The sequence below is a fragment of the Salmo salar genome, chromosome ssa07, assembly GCF_905237065.1.
Source record: "Salmo salar chromosome ssa07, Ssal_v3.1, whole genome shotgun sequence".
Lineage (NCBI taxonomy): Eukaryota > Metazoa > Chordata > Actinopteri > Salmoniformes > Salmonidae > Salmo > Salmo salar.
Window position 1 is genome coordinate 48,543,653 of NC_059448.1, and position 22,602 is coordinate 48,566,254.

The window sequence follows — 22,602 nt, forward strand, 5'->3', positions numbered from 1 at the left end:
TTTTTTTATGTCATTATGACTAAACATGTCACCATGGACACGGACCAGACTCTGCTCAAGTCACCCACAACCCAATGACAACAGGATGTCAATCATTCAACACCCAACGAACAACAGTAGTGCCACGCTCCATACAGCTGTATATTCAAACAGACAGGGAAATCCCACCGGAGAATATTCTAGACAAAGAATTATCTCCAGTTTGCCAGTTTCCTTGATCACACACACTATGATCTGATGTGTTTTGTACGTGTTTGTGCCAAACACTCAAGAAACACTTGAATTTCAAAAATGTTACGGTACGTTAAAATGAAAAAGTTACAGAACAAAGACACTGGGAATTAGCATGGTGGAAAAATCACTCCCATTATACCACTGTTTCACAGTGAAGTGTGTCACACCGTGTGAAGTTAAACAAAAGTGAAACAGAAGGATTCATTTTGGGGTTTTCCCCAGCCAACTGGATATGGCAGTGTGACATCAACATGGCATAAAGAAACAGGATGGTAAGACATAACAATGATGACATAAGGATGACTACATGACATAAGGACGAATGCATGACAAGGATGAATACATAAGGACGACTACATGACATAAGGACGAATGCATGACAAGGATGAATACATAAGGACGACTACATGACATAAGGATGAATAGATGAAGGTGACTAGAGGAAATGCTCAAACTCACCTGCAGTAAGTTGACTCCCTCTCCCTTTTCACCAACTGTAACTCAGGAGAGCAGTGAAGACGCCAGGTTCACTGAATGGTTTGTAAAGGGTTTTATTAGCAAAATAAGGGAATGAGTGTACAAAGGCTCCCGTCTGTTGGAGAACACTGACAGCTGTGGCTGGTTACAGACCATAACCATGTGTTTGTTCCCCATTCATGTTTACAATTGTGATTCTGCAGTGATCGCAGAGACCAAGTCCCCGAAGCCACCTTAAATAAATCTTAAAATATACAGTAAAATATGACTCCGGTTTAGCTATTCTGTATTTCCACAGCATAACGTAAGCTCCTTGACCTAGCTAGGGTTCCTATTGGATACACATTGGATATGGTGTACTGTTAAAAACCACATCCCTTTGTCAGTATGGGACAGCCTGTGGGCGGGGCTGTGTTGGTCACCATCGAGACACACATACACACCTTTGGACCACGGGGAATCTCGCCACTAAATTGGTTGGGAATGTGCACAAAAGATTGTGAATATCCCTCAGGAAACGTTTGACCTTTTATGTTGGAACGATTTCAGCAGGCAAAAAAAAATTGCAATTTGGTCAGTGACTGCAGAGAAAAAGGACATGCAAAAGGCACAAGTACAAACAAACTGAGCTCAAATCAAATCCTTTTCACCTAACAATTGGGGAGGGAGAAAAGGAATACTTTCACCAAAAGGCAAGCTTCCTTTTCAAGAGAGGGCTTAAAAAAGGAACAAACTAAATAAAACAAGCTTGCTCTTCCAAAAAAGAAAAAAGTGTGAAAATGATTTTACAACGACACAAACATCCAACACAAATGTTTTAACGCTAATTCAAAATGTTCCAAGACAAAAACATAAATAAATCCATTAAAAGTGGCATATAGTACAGCAATGGTCCATAATTGATTCTCCCCACTCAGATTCTTGTGAACTTCTCCCCGAAAACGCACATTATGCTGGCTTTTCACCGCCTAGAGAGAGAAAGAACGAGAAATAGAGAAAGAGTGAGAAATAGAGAAAGAGAGAGAGAGAGAGAAATAGACACCATTAGATCTTATTGAATGCTTGGAGGTACAAAAGGCCATTCCATTCAAATATCCTTAAAATATTGTTTGACCATGCCATGATCATCTCCCAAACATCTTAATGGAGCGGAACATTTAATTAGGCTCCCGAATGAAGAGGGCCTTGATTTCAGCTGATTAGATTTAACAAGCATTTGATCATGAAAGGGTTAAACTGCATCTCTGAGGCAGCCTGGAAGCAGCATAACTTGGAACAAATCAAATACTCAACTGATTTTAAAACGTTTGAAGTTAGATGCCAGTCGTCAGGAGGTAGAGATACACACGACAACAAGAGCTCCTGTGGATAACTTTCACCATCTGGGAAAGCTAGCATACTAGTTTAGCACACTGGCAATGTGGATAATACCACGCAGCCTGCCTGAAACCAGCCTTGGCTATGATTGCAGCATGCTAGTGTAACGGATCTCATTGTGCTGCTAACAGTTCGCTTCCTCCACTCTCCCTGTCCCCATACTGGGCTCGAACCAGTGATCCTCTGCTTCGCAACACACGTGGCCTCCCACCGTGACAACGTACCAACCGTTTGAGCTATCGAACTGGTGGTTGCGACATTTGAAGCTCGCTGTGGGGTGAGCATATGGTATGTTTGTAAGTCCTCAACACTGGCACTGTGAGCACTCATGGCAGCCACCAGTCAGACATGTGCCCTCAACCATGTAGCCCCAACATCGATCCCCCAGCACTCTACACATACGAACACAAGTTCACAAGTCTGCAGTGTATGGGCAGGGCTATGTTGCACAAGGAGAAGCGATGAGAAGGGAGAAAGGGAACGAAAAAAAAAGGTTGGCTCACCAGAAAAACTTCCATCGATCAAATCCAGGTCTTAGAAGAGTCCACAGTCCTTCAGGTTGTTCTTGATGATGACGTCAGTGACGGCGTCGAAGACGAACTGCACGTTCTTGGTGTCGGTGGCGCAGGTGAAGTGGGTGTAGATCTCCTTGGTGTCCTTCCTCTTGTTCAGGTCCTCAAACTGACACTGGATGTAGGCCGCAGCTTCCTCGTACGTGTTGGAGCCTGGCCGCAAGACAACAAGAAAACCCCCACACTTCTAATGACTTGACTCATAAGGGGGAATCCCAGCCTCTATTTCAGGCATTCTCACTATGTCATGAATTGATGTCAACAGGAGACTAAGTGAGAATTCAACTGAAGTCCAAGACAGTACATCAACTCAGCAAAAAAAGAAACATCCTCGCACTGTCAACTGCATTTATTTTCAGCAAACTTAACATGTGTAAATATTTGTATGAACATAACAAGATTCAATAACTGAGACATAAACTGAACAAGTTCCACAGACATGTGATTAACAGAAAGTGAATAATGTGTCCCTGAACAAACAGGGAGGGGTCAAAATCAAAAGTAACAGTCAGTATCTGGTGTGGCAACCAGCTGCATTAAGTACTGCAGTTCATCTCCTCCTCATGGACTGCACCAGATTTGCCAGTTCTTACTGTGAGATGTTACCCCACTCTTCCACCAAGGCACCTGCAAGTTACCGGACATTTCTGGGGGGAATGGCCCTAGCCCTCACCCTCCGATCCAACAGGTCCCAGACGTGCTCAATGGGATTGAGATCCAGGCTCTTCGCTGGCCATGGCAGAACACTGACATTACTGTCTTGCAGGAAATCATGCACAGAATGAGCAGTATGGCTGGTGGCATTGTCAAGCTGGAGGGTCATGTCAGGATGAGCCTGCAGGAAGGGTAGCACATGAGGGTGGAGGATGTCTTCCCTGTAACGCACAGCGTTGAGATTGCCTGCAATGACAAGCTCAGTCCGATGATGCTGTGACACACTGCCCCAGACCATGACAGACCCTCCACCCTCGATCCCGCTCCAGAGTACAGGCCTCGGTGTAACGCTCATTCCTTAGACGATAAACGCAAATCTGACCATCACCCCTGGTCAGACAAAACCACAACTCGTCAGAGAAGAGCACTTTTTGCCAGTCCTGTGTGGTCCAGCGGCGGTGGGTTTGTGCCTATAGACGACGCCGTTGCCGGTGATGTCTGGTGAGGACCTGCCTTACAACAGGCCTTACAACAAGCCCTCAGTCCAGCCTCTCTCAGCCTATTGCGGACAATCTGAGCACTGATGGAGGGATTGTGCGTTCCTGGTGTAACTCGGGCAGTTGTTGTTGCCATCCTGTACCTGCCCTGCAGGTGTGACGTTCGGATGTACCGATCCTGTACAGGTGTTACACGTGGTCTGCCACTGCGAGGACGATCAGCTGTCCGTCCTGTCTCCCTGTAGCGCTGTCTTAGGCGTCTCACAGTACGGACATTGCAATTTATTGCCCTGGCCACATCTGCAGTCCTCATGCCTCCTTGAAGCAGGCCTAAGGCACGTTCATGCAGATGAGCAGGGACCCTGGGCATCTTTCTTTTGGTGTTTTTCAGAGTCAGTAGAAGGGCCTCTTTAGTGTCCTAAATTTTCTTAACTGTGACCTTAATTGCCTACTGTTTGTAAGCCGTTAGTGTCTTAACAACCGTTCCACAGGTGCATGTTGATTGATTGTTTATAGTTCATTGAACAAGCATGGGAAACAGTGTTTAAACCCTTTACAACGAACATCTGTGAAGTTCTTAGGGACAGCTCCCCTTTTTTAAAGTTTCACCTAAAATGACATACCCAAATCTAACTACCCATTGCTCAGGCCCTGAAGCAAGGATATGCATATTCTTGGTACCATTTGAAAGGAAACACTGACGTTTATGGAAATATGCAAGGAATATAGAAGAATATAACACAATAGATCTAGTAAAAGATAATACAAAGAAAAAAACCAACCGCTCTTTTGTATTTTTTTGTACCATCATCTTTGAAATGCAAGAGAAAGGCTATAATGTATTATTCCAGCCAACGTGCAATTTAGATTTTGGCCACTAGATGGAATCAGTATGTGCAACGTTTTAGACTGATCCAATGAACCATTGCATTTCCGCAAAAAAAATTGGCGTGACTGCCCAAATGTGCTTAATTGGTTTAATAACTTCTCATGTTGAAAACTGTGCACTCAAACAATAGCAGGGTATTCTTTCACCGTAATAGCTACTGTAAATTGGACAGTGCAGTTAGATTAACAAGAATTTAAGCTTTCTGCCAATATCAGATATGTCTATGTCCTGGGAAATGTTCTTCTTTCTTACAACCTCACGTTAAATCGCATTAGCCTACGTGTCCCATCCCGTGGAAGGGACACCGATCCCGAAGAACCTTTTAAAAAGGTAGAAGTGACTAATGTCTGTTGAACGTCTCCTGTCACAACACTGATGGGTGGAACATACCATCTGCATATGTTCAGTAACTACAGTATATTACCAGCGCTATATGTTTATATGAGATCCTCTTTCCACTCATGTAGACATTCAATTATATTTGTTCAGGTGTGCAAATGACAAAGAAATCATAGAAAATGTACAGACAACTCCAGTGATAAGTCACACATAATTCACAGTTATCCCCAATCATTCTATAAACAGTCTACCATGGCTGGTTGGCTGTGTTACTGTACCTGCGTATTCTGGGTAACAGATAGTTAGAGGACTCTTCTTGATCTTCTCCTCAAACAGGTCTTTCTTGTTAAGGAAGAGGATGATTGAGGTGTCTGTGAACCACTTGTTGTTGCAGATGGAGTCAAACAGCTTCATGCTCTCATGCATCCGGTTCTGGGGAGAGAAGAAGGCAACATTGGACAATGGTTTTTGTGGGGCTTTGAGCTACAGGCCTTCATCTGCACTGATGTGGAAAAACGGACAGGTGAAAGCAAACACCTGCTAGGACGTCCACCATATTGCTTTATGTTTTCAGATCAGTACAGATGAAGGAAAGGAGTTGAGGAGAGAAAGCCTCTTTAGACTATCGAGATATACTCAGAAACATGTTTGGACTCGTAGAGACAGTTTCACAGACCCAGAATGAAGCTTAGTCCAGCACTAACATGCATGTTCAATGTAAATATTATATTGAGAACGATTTTTTGTTCAGGACTTGGTTGGTTTCATACAGATATACAGTACCAGTCAAAAGTTTGTACACACTACTCATTCCAGAGTTCTCTTTATAGAATAATAGTGAAGACATCAAAACTATGAAATAACACATATGGAATCATGTAGTAACCAAAACAGTGTTAAACAAATCAAAATATATTTTATATTTGAGATTCTTCAAAGTAGCCACCCCTTTCCTTGACAGCGTTGCACACTTGGCGTTCTCTCAACAAGCTTCATGATGTAGTCACAATTTGCAGGTGTGGCTTGTTAAAAGTTAGTTTGTGGGATTTCTTTCCTTCTTAATGCATTTGAGCCAATCAGTTGAGTTGTGACAAAGTAGGGCTGGTATACAGAAGATAGCCCTATTTGATAAAAGACCAAGTCCATATTATGGCAAGAACAGCTCAAATAAGCAATGAGAAACGATAGTCCATAATTCATTTAAGACATGAAGGTAAGTCAATCCGTAAAAGTTCAAGAACTTTGAAAGTTTTCAAGAGCAGTCACAAAAAACAAAATGCTATGACGAAACTGCTACAGGAAAGGAAGACCCAGAGTTACCTCTGCTGCAGAGGATAAGTTCATTAGAGTTATCAGCACAGAAATTGCAGCCCAAATAAATGCTTCAGAGTTCAAGTAACAGACATATCTCAACATCAACTGTTTCAGAGGAGACTGCGTGAATCAGGCCTTCATGGTTGAATTGCTGCAAAGAAACCACTATTAAAAGACACCAATAAGAAGAAGAGACTTGCTTGGGCCAAGAGACACAAGCAATGGACATTAGACTGGTGGAAATCTGTCCTTTGGTCTGATGAGTCCAAATTTGAGATGTTTGGTTCCAACCGCCGTGTCTTTGTGAGACGCAGAGTAGGTGAACGGATGACCTTCGCATGTGTGGTTTCCACCATGAACATGAAGCATTGAGGAAGAGATGTGATGGTGTGGGGGTGCTTTTCTGGTGACACTGTCAGTGATTTATTTAGAATTCAAGGCACACTTAACCAGCATGGCTACCAGAGCATTCTGCAGCGGTACGTCATCCCATCTGGTTCGCGCTTAGTGGGACTATCTTTTTTTTTTTCAACGGGACAATAACCTAACACCTCCAGGCTGTGCAAGGGCTATTTGACTAAGAAGGAGAGTGATGGAGTGCTGCATCAGATCACCCAACCTCAACCCAATTGAGATGGTTTGGGATGAGTTGGACCGCAGAGTGAAGGAAAAGCAGCCAACAAGTGCTCAGCGTATGTGAGAACTCCTTCAAGACTGTTGGAAATGCATTCCAGGTGAAGCTGGTTGAGAGAACGCCAAGCGTGTACAAAGCTGTTATCAAGGCAAAGGATGGCTACTTTGAAGAATCTAAAATATATTTCAATTTGTTTAACACTTTTTTGGTTACTACATGATTCCATGTGTTATTTCATAGTTTTGATGTCTTCACTATTATTCTACAATGTAGAAAATAGTAAAAATAAAGAAACCCTTGAATGAGTAGGTGTTTTCAAACTTTTGACTGGTACTGTACATGTACTCTTATTTAATGTCCATGGTTGGACAGGAACTCACCATCTCCTCATCTTCAGCCAGCACCAGATCATAGTCGCTGAGCGCCACACAGAAGATGATGGCAGTGACACCCTCGAAGCAGTGGATCCACTTCTTCCTCTCTGACCTCTGACCTCCAACATCAAACATCCTAAGGAGGAAGTGGTGGATAATGCACCAGACAATATAAACGGAGCATGTTTCCAGGCATGTCGCACACAAGACAAACAACTTTATTTGCCATTGGCCACTAGGGAAAACATAGAGCTGTGGCCTGGGGCTCTGGGTTTAAGTGTTAGTTGGTTAAACAGGCCACCAAGTGGAAATGACAGAATAAATGCATTTTTCTTTTTTTGGAGGCTTTTCTGTGTTGTGGAGAGATGGTATACAGTAGAAATGTTCAACACAGAATAAATTATTTAGAAGGGAGGGTATACATTTTTTATAGGGTATAAATTGATACACTTTGTTAAATGTAATGTTTTTGTATTTTAAATAACCTATTCTTGTTTATACCCTTACCAATTTGCACTTTGAGCTGTATAACCCATTAACGCAACCCAAGGGAACAAGCCCTAATAATGTCACCCGCTTTGTGAGCCAGTTTTCACCCATTGGCACACAGACGGCTGTGGGGCTCTAATGTACTTAGATATGGTTTGCGTTGGAATGGCTCCACATAGTTCTCTCTGCTGAGTTGCACCGAGTGGCTTGGCTGAACAAACTGTTGAGAAAGAGCATTTTTAAAGGGCTTGCTATTCGAATAGGATGTGGAGTGGGGGACAGACATGAAAAAACAACTAAATATGCAGTGTTGGGGAAGCTAGCCTGAAAATATAGTTTACCAAGCTACTGATTACTTCACACTGGAAGAAGTTAAGCTACACTAATGCTACCATTAAGGAAAATATAGTTTACTTAACTAAAGTTACTTTGAATGTGTAATTTAGCCAATTTAACAAAACAACTGTTTCAAGTGACAATTAGGCAGGTATGATTATTTTTTTGTTGTTGCAAAAGAAGTAGTGTGCAGTTCCAGTAGTTAGCTACACCGCTACATGGTAAAGAAGTAGTGTGTAGTTCCAGTAGTTAGCTACACGGTAAAGAAGTAGTGTGCAGTTACAGTAGTTATCTACACCGCTACATGGTAAAGAAGTAGTGTGTAGTTCCAGTAGTTAGCTACACCACTACATGGTAAAGAAGTAGTGTGTAGTTCCAGTTGTTAGCTACACCACTACATGGTAAAGAAGTAGTGTGCAGTTCCAGTAGTTAGCTACACGGTAAAGAAGTAGTGTGCAGTTCCAGTAGTTAGCTACACGGTAAAGAAGTAGTGTGCAGTTCCAGTAGTTAGCTACACCGCTACATGGTAAAGAAGTAGTGTGCATTTCCAGCAGTTAGCTACACCGCTACATGGTAAAGAAGTAGTGTGCATTTCCAGTAGTTAGCTACACGGTAAAGAAGTAGTGTGCATTTCCAGCAGTTAGCTACACCGCTACATGGTAAAGAAGTAGTGTGCATTTCCAGTAGTTAGCTACACGGTAAAGAAGTAGTGTGCAGTTCCAGGAGTTAGCTACACCGCTACATGGTAAAGAAGTAGTGTGCATTTCCAGTAGTTAGCTACACGGTAAAGAAGTAGTGTGCAGTTCCAGGAGTTAGCCACAACACTACATAGTAAAACAGTTCACTACTGAAAACACTACCTAGATTTGAATTTAGTTGAACTACCACCAAGCTACTGTAAAATGCAGTTCAATTACTAGTTCACTAATCCCCAACACTGGAAATATGGGTATTGACCAGTGAGCCAACCATTTCCCTTTCCTCTCTGGCATCAGCCAATGGAATGCTAGAACAGATATGATTCACTGCTGATGTCATATGGTCAGCTCTGTCATCCAGTCACAATGAAACCACTGGACTAAGGACATTTCTATGGGTTTGAGAGATTCAATACGCACAGTAGGGAAGTAGATTAAATAGGATAACTCAAAGTAGGGAATATGACTACACTTAAAAAGGGATTTGGAGGAAGTGCTCACTTAAAGTGGAGGTCCTTGAAGGTGAAATGTGTCTCCACAATGCCTGTGGTTTTGACTCTGGTCCTCAGGACATCCTGCTGGGTTGGGATATAGGTGGCTTGTGATATCCTGTCCAAATCATTTAAGTAACTGGAGAAAGGAGGGAGGGGGAGAGAGAGAATGTTTAGATGGGAGTCAATGCATCCAATACACATACTTCAATGGAACAACAGGACAATAAGCTATTCAAATAATAAACAGATCTTGTCTGGCCATGAACCATGTCTGCTTCTATATCTTGAACTGGGAAAAACAAGTGACATTTTTTTCCACTCTCTTCCACACTATCAGTGCCCCCTTCTGTTGCCTCAGAATGGTCCCTCATCCAATATTTCCACAAATAATCCACATAGGGCTCAGTTCTGGACTCGTCGCACACACCTGCCCCTTCCTCAACAGTAAAATCTACAGTAGAACCCCCCCCAGCTCAAACAGCCTACCCTGTATTACTCTTCCAAAAGATTACGGCAGCAGTAATTACACACGACTCAGCAGCACTGGTGTTTTAACCCAAACAAACAGCAGAGATCGGCGTCAGCAGCCTCGCTGTAGAGGCCGGTCGGCAGGCTACGTGACACTGGTCTGTGTCTCTCTCTCTCTCTGTGTGTGTGTGTGTGTGTGTGGTAGCCCTGGCCAAAAGGATTCTGGGTATTGATTTGGAAATGGCCAGCAGTTGCGGCACCCGAGGCCAGAGAGCCAATCGGTGAAGTCTGTTCCGTTCCAAAAGAAGGTGGAAGGGTTTCTCATGACACACCGCAGGGGCTGCCGCTCTGGTGACTTCACTGGCTAATGGAAAGGTTGTGGCACAATGCGTACGAAAAAAGAACCACTTCAGAAGAAAAAAAAAAACTGAACCAAGGGAGTTTCGAGCTCAAACGCTGCTCACTGTCTGAAAGGGATTTGGACATGTTTTCTAGCTCTTCTGTCTGTGGTGTTTTGCTACCAGGGTTTGGTAAACACAACAGCCCTGGCCAATCTGCTGTTAGACAGCTACATGAGCTAAATTCTAAGGTCAAGGACTCAGCAGACACGCTGCAGCCTGCGTGTTACAGTCCTGCTACAGGGGTGACACCCCCACACAAAACAAATATTGACAGTCTCACTCAAGGTTGAAACACCAAGCGGGCTGGACCGTAGGCAGTAGAGATATGTCTGCCAGAGAGTGGGCGGGCATCTGTAATAAATGGACTGCTCAAGGCCTTTGGTTATTGCAGAGGAATGAGAATGTATTTACTTCCAGCAGAAGAGAATTAGGGAGGAAGAGGAACTGCAGGAGGTCTGTGTGTGTGTGTGTGTGTGTGTGTGTGTGTGTGTGTGTGTGTGTGTGTGTGTGTATCAGACCAAACTGAGCAGACTGTGTGAGCAGGACAAGGTGGTGTGGGTGTGTGTGTGACCCACTATGCTGCAGAGTCGTTGAGCTGGTACTCTCGTGAGCGGCTGAAGCAGGCCTGTACCCCTCCGTCCTTCCACAGGCGTTTGATGACCCCGGCCAGCTCCGCCGTCATGAAGCCTTCCTCTGCCGACCCCGCCAGCACAAACAGCTGTCTCGCATCATCCTGGGAGAGAGCAGTCTGTCAGCACAACCATCACTATTACCATCACCATCAGCTCCACTGTGAAAATCATCCCTACCATCATAACCATCAATAGCATTAATAATTCTGCCATGGCATCAGTGTTGGGCATGTGATTGGGTGTGTTTATAGTTTTAGTCAGAAGGCTTTGATAAATGCAATCCGTCATCATGTCTAGCCCACTCACGGCTCTGGCGGCGTCTCCAAAGTCGATCTTGAGTCGTCCCATGGCTCGGATGACGGCGATGATGGACTGGATGGTATTGCTGTAGACCACAGCTCTGTACTGTTTACACTCCTCCTCCGAGTAGCCTGCCTCGTGGATGATCCTGACACACGGGACGGAGGACACAACTACAGTCAGCCACCATGAGGAACATGGAGCGACAAGTCAGTCAGTCACATGGAGCGACAAGTCAGTCAGTCACATGGAGCGACAAGTCAGTCAGTCACAAGGAGCGACAAGTCAGTCAGTCACAAGGAGCGACAAGTCAGTCAGTCACAAGGAGCGACAAGTCAGTCAGTCACAAGGAGCGACAAGTCAGTCAGTCACAAGGAGCGACAAGTCAGTCAGTCACAAGGAGCGACAAGTCAGTCAGTCACAAGGAGAAACATGGAGCGACAAGTCAGTCACAAGGAGAAACATGGAGCGACAAGTCAGTCACAAGGAGAAACATGGAGCAACAACAGTCAGTCACAAGGAGAAACATGGAGCAACACTTTGTTTTTGAGAACATGTTATGTTCATTTTTATTAACAGAAAAAAATAAGACAGAAAAACAGCAGACGAATAACCCCCAACACAATGGCAACCTTTCCATCATAAAATTACGGGGGAAAAGCAAACATTGATAACAACACTATCCAGGTAACAATGTTTACAGCATCTGAATTGAATGGGGCACTAGCACAATAACAATGACTCATTTCTGAGAACTGTCCCCACAGAAGGGCAAAAACAATGCTTTGTTTTGATTGTGTGGCAGATACGGCCTTTGGAAGGAACATACTCACTTCATCTGTTTGACTATTGTGCTCTTCCCCGACTCACCAGCACCTGAGAGAGAGAACACATTTATCAAACCAGTCAAAGCCTATCATTTAACTAATTGCAATTATGTGATTAGAGCGATGTGTTCCGAATCTGCAGTGGAATTTGAAGCCAACACTGACCATAATTTATATTGCCTGGTATGGGATTACACTGACAAACATACTGAGAAAGAAAAGTCAATTGTAAAGAGCTACTCATTACAGGCCATTATGCAACCCCTTTTGAAATGGACCATAGTGGAGAACCCTGAGGTGGTCAAATTCACTGATCATTTCCCTTCCTGCATTTCTGTATTGACGTCTCTCACCCACAGCGTCGCTCTGCAGCCGTCCGGTCGATACAGACCCTCCCCACCTCTCCCTTTATCGGCACATTTCAACAGCAGCACTAACACAGCATTATGGAACTACCTACTGCAGCAGGAACCAACGACCCATCTCAGGCAGCATCACAAGACTCACTGAATGAACAGCACCATAGCAAAACACAGTAACATTCAGAGAGTGCAGAGTGATGAGTGAGTTGGGATGGGAGTACAGTGAAGGGACAGAGGTGAATACATTATGGTCCTCAGTATTATTGCAAAGGCCAAATCACAGGCAGTACAGTACTCATCTTCATTAAGAGCAGTGAAGCATGCAGCCTGCAGTAGTTCCCAGCAACCACTAACACACCATCAACACAAGGCTGCTATCACCCAGTTCATATCTGGTCATTGGGTCTTTGTACATTAAATGAGTTAGTTGTGAGCTCTGATCTACCACCAGAAAGACAACGATCACCAGTTGTAACTAGGGCCTGCTGCCTTAAAGGGCCTGCCTTAAAGGGCCTATGAACACATAGTGTTACTTCAAGATGGTACAAGCCTTCTATATTGAATTACACATTACTGACTGGCTGTGTAAACCACTCACACACGAGGACAAGAGCCAGGAGGGAGGACACTAAGCTAGCAGCCAATGAGTGTGAGGCGGAGAGGTGATTGACATGGCAATACTCCTATGAGAGAGGCAGGGAACACAGAATAGGCGTTGCTTGGGCCTGGCTGCTGCTAGGGGCTCCGTGCCTCCGTCACACATGTCACACTGCCATGGCAACCGGGTCCGTTACCAAAGACATCTCAGCGCTCGCCACACGGTCACCTGAGGAGGATTAGGGGTGGTTGTGTAGTGATGGCTCATCTCCATAGCCAGGGCATGTATTATTGATCGGCAAATGTCCCCAAAATGCACGCAATGTCCCCAAAACACATAAGTAGAGGATGTGTCATGGAGACTGACTAAGCCAGGCCTCTCCTCGACATAACGTCCACCGGTGGGTTTTTCCACTCAGGGACAGTCAGGCCACTGGGAAATATGGCTTGTCCCTGAAAACAAACATGTTATCACGTGTTTGGTGGGCTTGCTAAGTCCCTTCCCATAGGGGTTGCTCAGCTCGGACACAAACACAGTCAGAGAAAAGGGGAACTGTAGCCATGTCAGTCTAAACTTTACTCATTAGTATTACTTTGTAATTCTATAGAAGTTCAGCAGTGGATTAAAAAAAGTCCCAATTTATGTTGTGTAATTACAAACGCCATTGCTGTGCAATAAAATGCAATTACCAAAGTAGTATATAACATTTTAATACAATGTTGTTACTAGTGTGATTAAAGTTCTTCACTGTTTATTCAGAACGGTCCAGGCTGTACTAACACCCATCTGAGTTGCCAGGAGGAAGCTAGTTCTGTAACACCCAATCTTCCCATTTCACAAGAACCAGCTAGTACTGCATTACAGCAAGACAATGAGCACACGCACGCCACACACACACACACACACACCAGGGCTTCTCGTTGTGGCAAGTGAAACGTAGGGGCCTGGAACTTTCCCTAACGCAGAAGAGAACCTGAAACCAACATGTAGAAGTGAATTCCTGTGGACAAGCCTTTCTCCAGAGCCTTAGAGCATGCTGATACAGAGTGCGTGTGTGAGAATGTGTGTGTTTTAACAGTGGCTTTCACCAGAGGACTAATTGTTTTAATTACATGTCACTGCTGTGGCCCTGGCCCCAGAGAGGACGACTAACACGTCTCATTGCTACGGAGCCAAACAGTCACATGTGCCACTAAGAACCCCAGAGGGACTATGAGACAGCAGACACACGTGCACTGTAACACACACACACACACACACACACACACACACACACACACACACACAAAACATTGGCAGCAGGTAAAGTCACCTCCCTCCTTTTGCTAAGGGCCTTGGTGCCAAGGCAGCGACACAACACAGCATTCCACTCCCTACCACACTGGCTGGCTGCCTCTCAATCTAGATTAAACAAACCCTGTTTACAGGCCGTTGTGTTCACTGAACCCTCCCTCTAGATATGTTTTACTGTCTGACCAACACACACTTGATTTCTCAATATGGAACACAAAACCCTGCATAGGGCCAACAAAATGTATGCTAGCAAGTCACAGGAATAATTATTGGATGATATCGCCACGGTACTGTTCCCTTATGACATTTCTTTAAGTCAGGCAAACAAACGCTCCAGTCTAGACTGACTGACCTTGCTCTGTCCTTCAACTCTAAAGTTACTGGGGTGGGGCCACACCCCTATGACATCACTAAAGTCTAATGGCCCTGATTTGAGCCACATGGGCCATTAAAGAAAGCAAAGGCAGAAAAGTGGACCTCATGGGCTGGGATAGACAGTCACGTTACCCACCCACAATTTGATACACCCATCAAAGAGCCAGACCAAAACCACAGTGAGGCAGCTACTTTCTGGCGGTTGGGAAAAGACTATTTTAAGAAAAATTGTTGAGGCCTGCAAATAAAATGGACGTTTACAGAACAGTACTTCTAAAGCCCACCAACCATCCAACCAATCTCTCCTGGATCTTCCGCCAAGGTTGTTTTCCACAGAGTAAAGAGGACATGCATGTAGACAATGAAGGAACGTTTTACAAAGTGCTGTGGTAGGATTGGCTCCAATCAAGTCTTCATTCCAAATGACAGCTCTGTTAGATTTTAATCTTAAATGATGATTAAGTTAGAGCTTTTATATAATACCAGGGTGGGGAGAATAGCTTTTGGAGTTCCTCCCACTCTCCCTCTCTCTCAGAGCTCAGTCTCTCTGCCTGTCCCAGAGTTGAGGGCTTTCAGATCTAATGAGCTGAGGGGTTTTCTGTCTGGGTCACCAGAAGAACCAGGGCACGTCCTGCCTGGGGTTCAGTTAGGCTGGCCAGGTCATACAGTCCTCTGGGAGAGGGGGACAGAGGGAGAGAGGAAGCGAAGGACAGGGCTGAGAGGGAGTGAGGGACAGGGCTGAACGGACTTACAGCTGGGCCTGGCTCACTCTCCATGAACCACATGAGCTGGCACCATCCCCCGTTACCGTCGGGAGCTGTTGAGCCTGTGAGTGACTCACAAGGGAAACCAGGAAGTTACAGTAGCATTAACCCATCAGGGAGTCATGTAGCTAAATCAGCTCGATTCATCTGCCCACATCCAGATCAATGGATAATAGATTTAGGAAACAAACTCCATGCAGGCCGATACTTTACTGGAAGAGACCAGTAACAGATCTAACGGGACGGTGCTGGACAAGTGGAAGCTACTGAATTCATCATAATTCATAAGCACTTCAGTTTACAGTAGACCTACATAAATCACCAAATGTGATAAATGACATGGTAAAATAGCAGATACAGTGATAACCTAGGAATTGCTTGTTTGTTTATTTGAGAGTTATTACTGCAAATTTGGTAACAGGTAATTACCATGTGTTGAACTATTTGAAGTACAAGAAAGACAGACAATTTCCTATCAAACATCCGGGAAATACAAGTGGAAGCATTAGTACTGTAAAATAAAGTACTACCCATAATGCTTTACATAAAATGTAACATAGACCACCTACAGAAACCTCTCGACACCAATGTGGTTAGGTCTAGTAGGCCTAATATAGACAAGACGTTTGCTTGTACAGACTTGACAGCATACACCCAAACATTCATAGCACTCCTCATACAAATGATTGTTCCTCTGACAGCAGGATGCTGGTATACTCTGCTGACAGACTGCTCATTATGCTGTGTGTGTGTTTCAAGTTTTATTAGTCATATAGGATACACATGGTATACACTGGCCAATGAAATGGTTACATGCAGGTTCCTTCTGGACAATGCAACAATTGTTTTGTGTTTGTGCGTGCGTCCTACCGTATGCCACCCCCCATGAAGTCCACAGTACAGACATGGACAGGGTCGGCCCATCAACGCCACCCAATGTAAAACACGGATGCTTGACGGTTGGTGTCCTTGAAGTGATTTAGTAGTCAATATTCACCACCGTTTCTGAGGTGCTGCCTGTGCCGATGTACGCACCATCAGCATCACTGATATGGTTGTGACCTCTTAACCAGGATGTAATTAAACAAAGTATGTTTAGTGGGGCGGCTAGGAGGCAGATGAGAGGAATTGAGACTTTTGTGATAGAAGTATATTAACTGAAAAGACTAATATGTAAACAAAACATCTTCCTCCTCTCCATGAGTACACCTCAATGTGTGTTAGAGTTTAGACCTGATCTAGAACATTCCTTCCTGTTGCTCCTTTATTAGCATATCTCACGGTCATCTGACGAGGCTGGGTGTGTTACCTGGTTACCAACCTGAATGGCTGACACAGGAAGCAGGTCAGGGTGCCAACTCGCAAACAAGTTTCAATGTCACGCACACAAGTACAGTGAAATGCCTTTCTTGCAAGTTCCAACATGCTGACCTTGCGTTGCAAAATAAATTGACAAATGCATGTTAGTCGATCATTTCATCTAACCTGCTCACGCGCGTCAACAAACATCTGCATAGCCAAGTGAAAAGTTAAACTTGGTTCGATTTTTTACGTGCTGCAAGTCCCACCTCTCCCATCTTCTCATTGGTTTTTAGGAGCATATACCCACGTGGGTGATTGAAAGATGAACTGCGGTCCACACTCCAGTTAGTGGTGCTAATACACCTTAAAGTTGGTTGCCCACCGACAAAGTCCGACGACCACCACCACGACCATATTACCTTTAGGAATAAGGTGACAAGTCATCAGGATATATGATTAAATGTATGATTTTTTAAAAAGAGTAGCAGCAGCGTAACTGATGATTGTATGCGAGTGTGTGTGCGTAGTCCATATAAATGTGTGTGCATGTTATGGGTGTTGGAGTGTTAGTGTGTGTGCAGAGTCCTATGAGTGTGCATAGACAGGGGTCAATTCATTTAGTCTGTATCTATTCTGTTAGCTATTTAGCACTCTTATGGCTTGGGGATAGAAGCTATTCAGGAGCCTGTTGGTGTCAGACTTGATGCACCGGTACCGCTTGCCGTGTGGAAGCAGAGAGAACAGTCTATGGCTCAGGTGGCTGGAGTCTAATGATTTTCCGGACCTTCCATTCACACCGCCTGATATAGAGATTCTGGATGGCAGGGAGCTCGGCCCCTGTGAAGTACTGGGCTGTCTGCAACACCCTCTGTAGCACCATGCGATCGAGGGCGGTGCTATTGCCATACCAAGCAGTGACGCAGCTAGTCAAGATGCTCTCAATGGTGCAGCTGTAGAACTTTGAGGATTTGAGGACCCATGCCAAACCGTTTCAACTTCCTGACATTGAGGGAGAGGTTGTTGTCCTTGCACCAGACTGCCAGGTCACTGACTTCCTACCTATAGGCTGTTTCCTCATCACCGGTGATCAGGCCTAGTCATGTCATCAGCAAACTTGATGGTGTTGGAGTCGTGCGTGGCCACGCAGTCGTGGGTGAACAGGGAGTACAGGAGGGGACTAAACACACACCCCTGTGGGGCCCATGTGTTGAGGGTGAGCGTGGCAGCCTGGGGTCAGTCCGTCAGGAAGTCCAGGATCCAGTTACAGAGGCAGGTGTTTAGTCCCAGGGTCTTAAGCTTGGTGATGAGCTTTGAGGGGACAATGGTGTTGAACGCTGAGCTGTAATCAATGAACAGCATTCTTACATAGGTATTCCTCTTATCTAGGTGGGTGAGGGCAGTATGGAGTGCAATTGAGATTGCGTCGTCTAGAGATCTGTTTGAGTGGTATACAGATTGGAGTGGGTCTAGGGTGTCTGGAATGATGGAGTTGATGTGTGCCATAACCAGCCTTTCAAAGCACTTCATGATTACAGAATAATGGAAGTCATCTGAAAATATGGGGATTACAGACTGGGACAAGGACAAGTTGAAAATTACTGTGACTATGCCTGCCATCTGATCTACGCATTCCCTGAGAACACGCCCTGGAATACTGTCCGGACCTGTGGCCTTGCGACTGTTTACCTGATTAAAGATCTTACATCGGCCTCGGAGAACGAGATCAACAACCGAAGCAACAGCATGTAACATAGCACCTACTTGTATAGGTATGTATGATATTGGGGGAGACCATTTCTATTTCTTATTAATACATTAAACAAAAATGATTTTACTGAGTTACAGTTCATATGAGGAAATCAGTCCATTGAAATAAATTCATTAGGCCCTAATCTATGGATTTCACATGACTGGGAATACAGATATGCATCTGTTGGTCACAGATACATTTAAGGTAGGGGCGTGGATCAGAAAACCAGTCAGTATCTGGTGTGACCACCATTTGCCTCGTGCAGCGCAACATCTCCTTCACATAGTGTTGACCAGGCTGTTGATTGTGGCCTGTGGAATGTTGTCCCACTCCTCTTCAACGGCTGTGCGAAGTTGCTGGACATTGTCGGGAACTGGAACACGCGGTCGTCCGGACACGTCGATCCAGTGCATCCCAAACATGCTCTGGTGAGTATGCAGTCCATGGTATAACTGGGCCATTTTCAGCTTCCAGGAATTGTGTACAGATCCTTGCGACATGGGTCCGTGTATTATCATGCTGAAACGTGAGGTGATGGTGGCAGATGAATGACACGACAACAGGCCTCAGGATCTCGTCACAGGTTGTCTGTGCATTCAAATTGTCCTTGATAGAAGGTAATTGTGTTCGTTGACCGTAAGCTTAGGCCTGCCCATACCATAACCCCACTATGGGGATCTCTGTTCACAACATTGCCATCAGCAAACCGCTCGCACACACAACGCTATACACGCTGTCTGCCATCTGCTCGGAACAGTTGAAACTGGGATTCAACCATGAAGAGCACACTTCTACAGCGTGCCAGTGGCCATGAAAGGTGAGCATTTGCCCACTGAAGTCGGTTACGACACGAAACTGCAGTCAGGTCAAGTGGTGAGGATGATGAGCATGCAGAGGAGCTTCCCTGAGGCGGTTTCTGACAGATTGTGCAGAAATTCTTCTGTTGTACAAACCCACAGTTTCATCAGCTGTCCGGGTGGCTGGTCTCAAATTACCCCGCAGGTGAAGAAGCCAGATGTTGAGGGCCTGGGCTGCCATGGTTACACATGGCCTGCGGTTGTGAGGCCGGTTGGATGTACTGCCAAATGATCTAAAACGATGTTGGAGGCAGCTTATGGTAGAGAAATTCTCTGGCAACAGCTCTGTTGTACATTCCTGCAGTCAAGCATGCCAATTGCACACATCCTCAAAATTTGAGACATCTATGACATTGCGTTGTGTGACAAAAATGTACATTTTAGAGTGTCCTTTTATTGTCCCCAGCACAAGGTGTACCTGTGTAGTAATCATGCTGTTTAATACAGCTTATTGATATGCCACACTTGGCAAATGAGAAATGCTCACTAACAAGGATGTAAACAATTTGTGCGTATGGAAAAGAGAAAATATTTTTGTGTGTATGGAAAATGTCACTTTACATGTTGTGTTAATATTTTTGTTCAGTAAATGATTTTGGGAGAGACCATTTTCAAAAGAGTTCAAAATATTGGACGTCACAGGTCTGGGATTGACTTTACACAAACTTTATAATTTCACTCAGAGGAATATTTGGAGACCTAAGTCGCAGCAAGACCATAGTACTTGACCCGACTTGCTTCGAATCAGTTTTATCATTCATAGCAATGCAGATGAATGTAGCCTAGGCTCTCAACAACAAGGAAGAGGCTTATACCATATAACCATACACCACAAACCTCCGAAGTGCCTTACTGCTATTATAAACTGATTACCAACGTAATTAGAAAAGTAATAATAAAAGTTGTCATACCCGTGGTATACCACGGGTGTCAGCAAATTCTCGAACCACCCAGTTATAAATGGAAAATATCAGCATGTACAACTAGAAGAAAATATCAGGAATACAAAACAAAAAACACAGGGACAATGTCCTCACCAAAAGCTTTCATAGCCATCCAATGACAGGCCTACAGTTTTACAGGACAGCCATTCTTACTCACGGCATCAGTGAAGAATACCCATATTTATAGAGAAGACACATCCCTTCCTTCTCTTCCCCAATGGAGTGGATGGTAGAGCAGTATTTCATAAACAATCACTAGTTTCTGTCAAGGGAATGGGCTCCTTTGTTTGTCAATGGAATATCCACGATTTTAATGGCTTTTAGGTAAAACATATTTAGCAGTAGGCTAAACTCAGAGATAAGTCCATCCACTATTGCACCAACCAATGAGAGTAGCGGTAAGAAAGAGCCTGAAGTTTAATTTAGACCTATGTTTATCTAAGCAATGGCGGAATCATAAACAGCATACATCCATGCCTGAAGTAGCAAAAAAGGCGATGAGGTCTCAAACAAATGTTTTGAACATAGTATTATGGTTATTGCAATTCTTTATTCCAACAGTTTCTGGGCCAATTTCCAATTTGGAAACATCATATGCACTCAGCTGGACATAGCATTCAAACACAATGCTGCAGACAGGCGACAAGGTGTCAAATGCTGGAGGATTAAGCCAATGAATATGGCCCATAGAAACCATTTGTGTTGCTGGACAAGCGTAACAAAAGGGGGCTACTTTGTTGCAACTGCCTGTAAGGGTGATAACATACCGAAGGCTGGAACTGATGAGCCAGCGTGGACAACGACCTTTGTTCTGCTTATAGGCTAAATCGGAAAAAAAATCTTAAACTTTTGTTTCATTAGGTAGTCCAATTTCGCCAATATGCTTTGATTTCAAGGTAGTCCATGCAAAAGCTGACCGTTTTAAATTTGACGACGACAGTTTGTGTGCTATGCGGAATTGTATGAAATCGTGCTAGAATTCTCAATTCAAATTGATGCCATTATATGTATCCAGACCAATTGTATATCACTGTAAATAGTGCGTTTGACATTTAGTTACAATGTCGCAATCGCAGCTAATATTACAGTTAGTGAAGTTCACGGATAACCACTGCTTCGTCCCACAATGTTTCACGTTGCGGGACGAAGCAAGGACAACCACGTCCCTTACCGAGGAGCAGTAGCTTGACCTCTCTTGCTGCTTTCTCCCCGTCGTCCCGCAGATTCCTGTCGATCATTTTACTGCGCTCCACCGCCGCCTTATCGTCCGTGCTCAGGGTACACCCCATCCTCAAGCAAATCCTCTGGAGCCGAGTGATGCAAAAATATAAAATATATACAGTACCAACATGCAAGGGTTAAAAAGCGAGCCGCTGCTCCCCGAGATCCACACACGCCCTTGTGTGAAAGCTATCCGGTCGCTTGGATTTATACTTTTTTTAAAGATTAAAAAAAGGACCAGGATTGTGCTTCTTTAGTCCACTATATTCCTATTCTTCCAGTCAGCGTAAGCTATTTCTCTCGTCGTGGCATAAATAGTTGTAAATGAAAACAGTTCCACGGCGAATTGCTCTCTCTGTCTCAGCGCGTTCGTCTTTCACTGCCACAGTGAGCTCTGCTCATTCAACTACAATTACCACCAGCTGGCTACACGAATACTTCCTGTTTCAGTTTTTTTCTGTCGAAATACCAGACTGACCTTTGAGTCAATATATTGTGGTCTTTGGAAATGCCCAATACTGTAAGTGACACTTGATATCACATGAGAAAACAATGTACTGTACTTTACTGTTTCTTGTCTGTGTATAGAATATTATAGGGAACACTGGGGCCATCCCACTTCTGACACCGATATAGCTAAACCAAGGCAAACATGATATTCACCCCCAAGAGAGACCTCAAGAGATATATTATACGGTTCATGCAGATTATTAGGCTACTAGGGTGTTATAATATATTTTCATCATCAAACCATGAGGATACGTGAATTCTTATTCCACAGCCTTATTCTTTGATTCTAGTAGCCTACTCCTAAAGTTAATATACAAGTTACAGTACACATATAATAAAAAAAAAAAATATTCCAGAATAAAACAATATCAAAGTGTATGCAACACCTGAGTTGTAGTTGCATTTCTGCCCCCTGGTGGTTTTATAGAGAAAAGACTGATCTCCATGGAAAGACCTCATCTCCACCTGATAGAGATACCATGTGAATAGTCTGCATCACAGGAGACTGCTGAGGGGAGGATGACTCATAACAATGGCCGGAATGGAGTGAATGTAATTGAATCAAACATGTGTTTGATACTATTCCATGTATTTCTTTCCAGCCAGGCATGCAGGGAACA

General features: G+C 44.2%; 1 protein-coding gene across 1 annotated transcript; it reads right to left on the reverse strand.

Annotated features, from left to right (window-relative positions):
- Positions 1 to 769: 769 nt before the first annotated feature.
- LOC106609493 (guanine nucleotide-binding protein G(i) subunit alpha-1) lies at positions 770 to 21,877 on the reverse strand. Its single transcript, XM_014208366.2, has 9 exons — positions 21,423 to 21,877; positions 12,013 to 12,055; positions 11,186 to 11,327; positions 10,823 to 10,980; positions 9,386 to 9,514; positions 7,368 to 7,497; positions 5,318 to 5,471; positions 2,592 to 2,813; positions 770 to 1,679 (listed from the first exon to the last, which is right to left on the reverse strand). Exons 1-8 carry the CDS (start codon positions 21,538 to 21,540, stop codon positions 2,623 to 2,625), a joined length of 1,065 nt encoding a protein of 354 aa, XP_014063841.1. The 5' UTR covers positions 21,541 to 21,877; the 3' UTR covers positions 770 to 1,679; positions 2,592 to 2,622.
- Between the last annotated feature and the right edge of the window lie 725 nt (positions 21,878 to 22,602).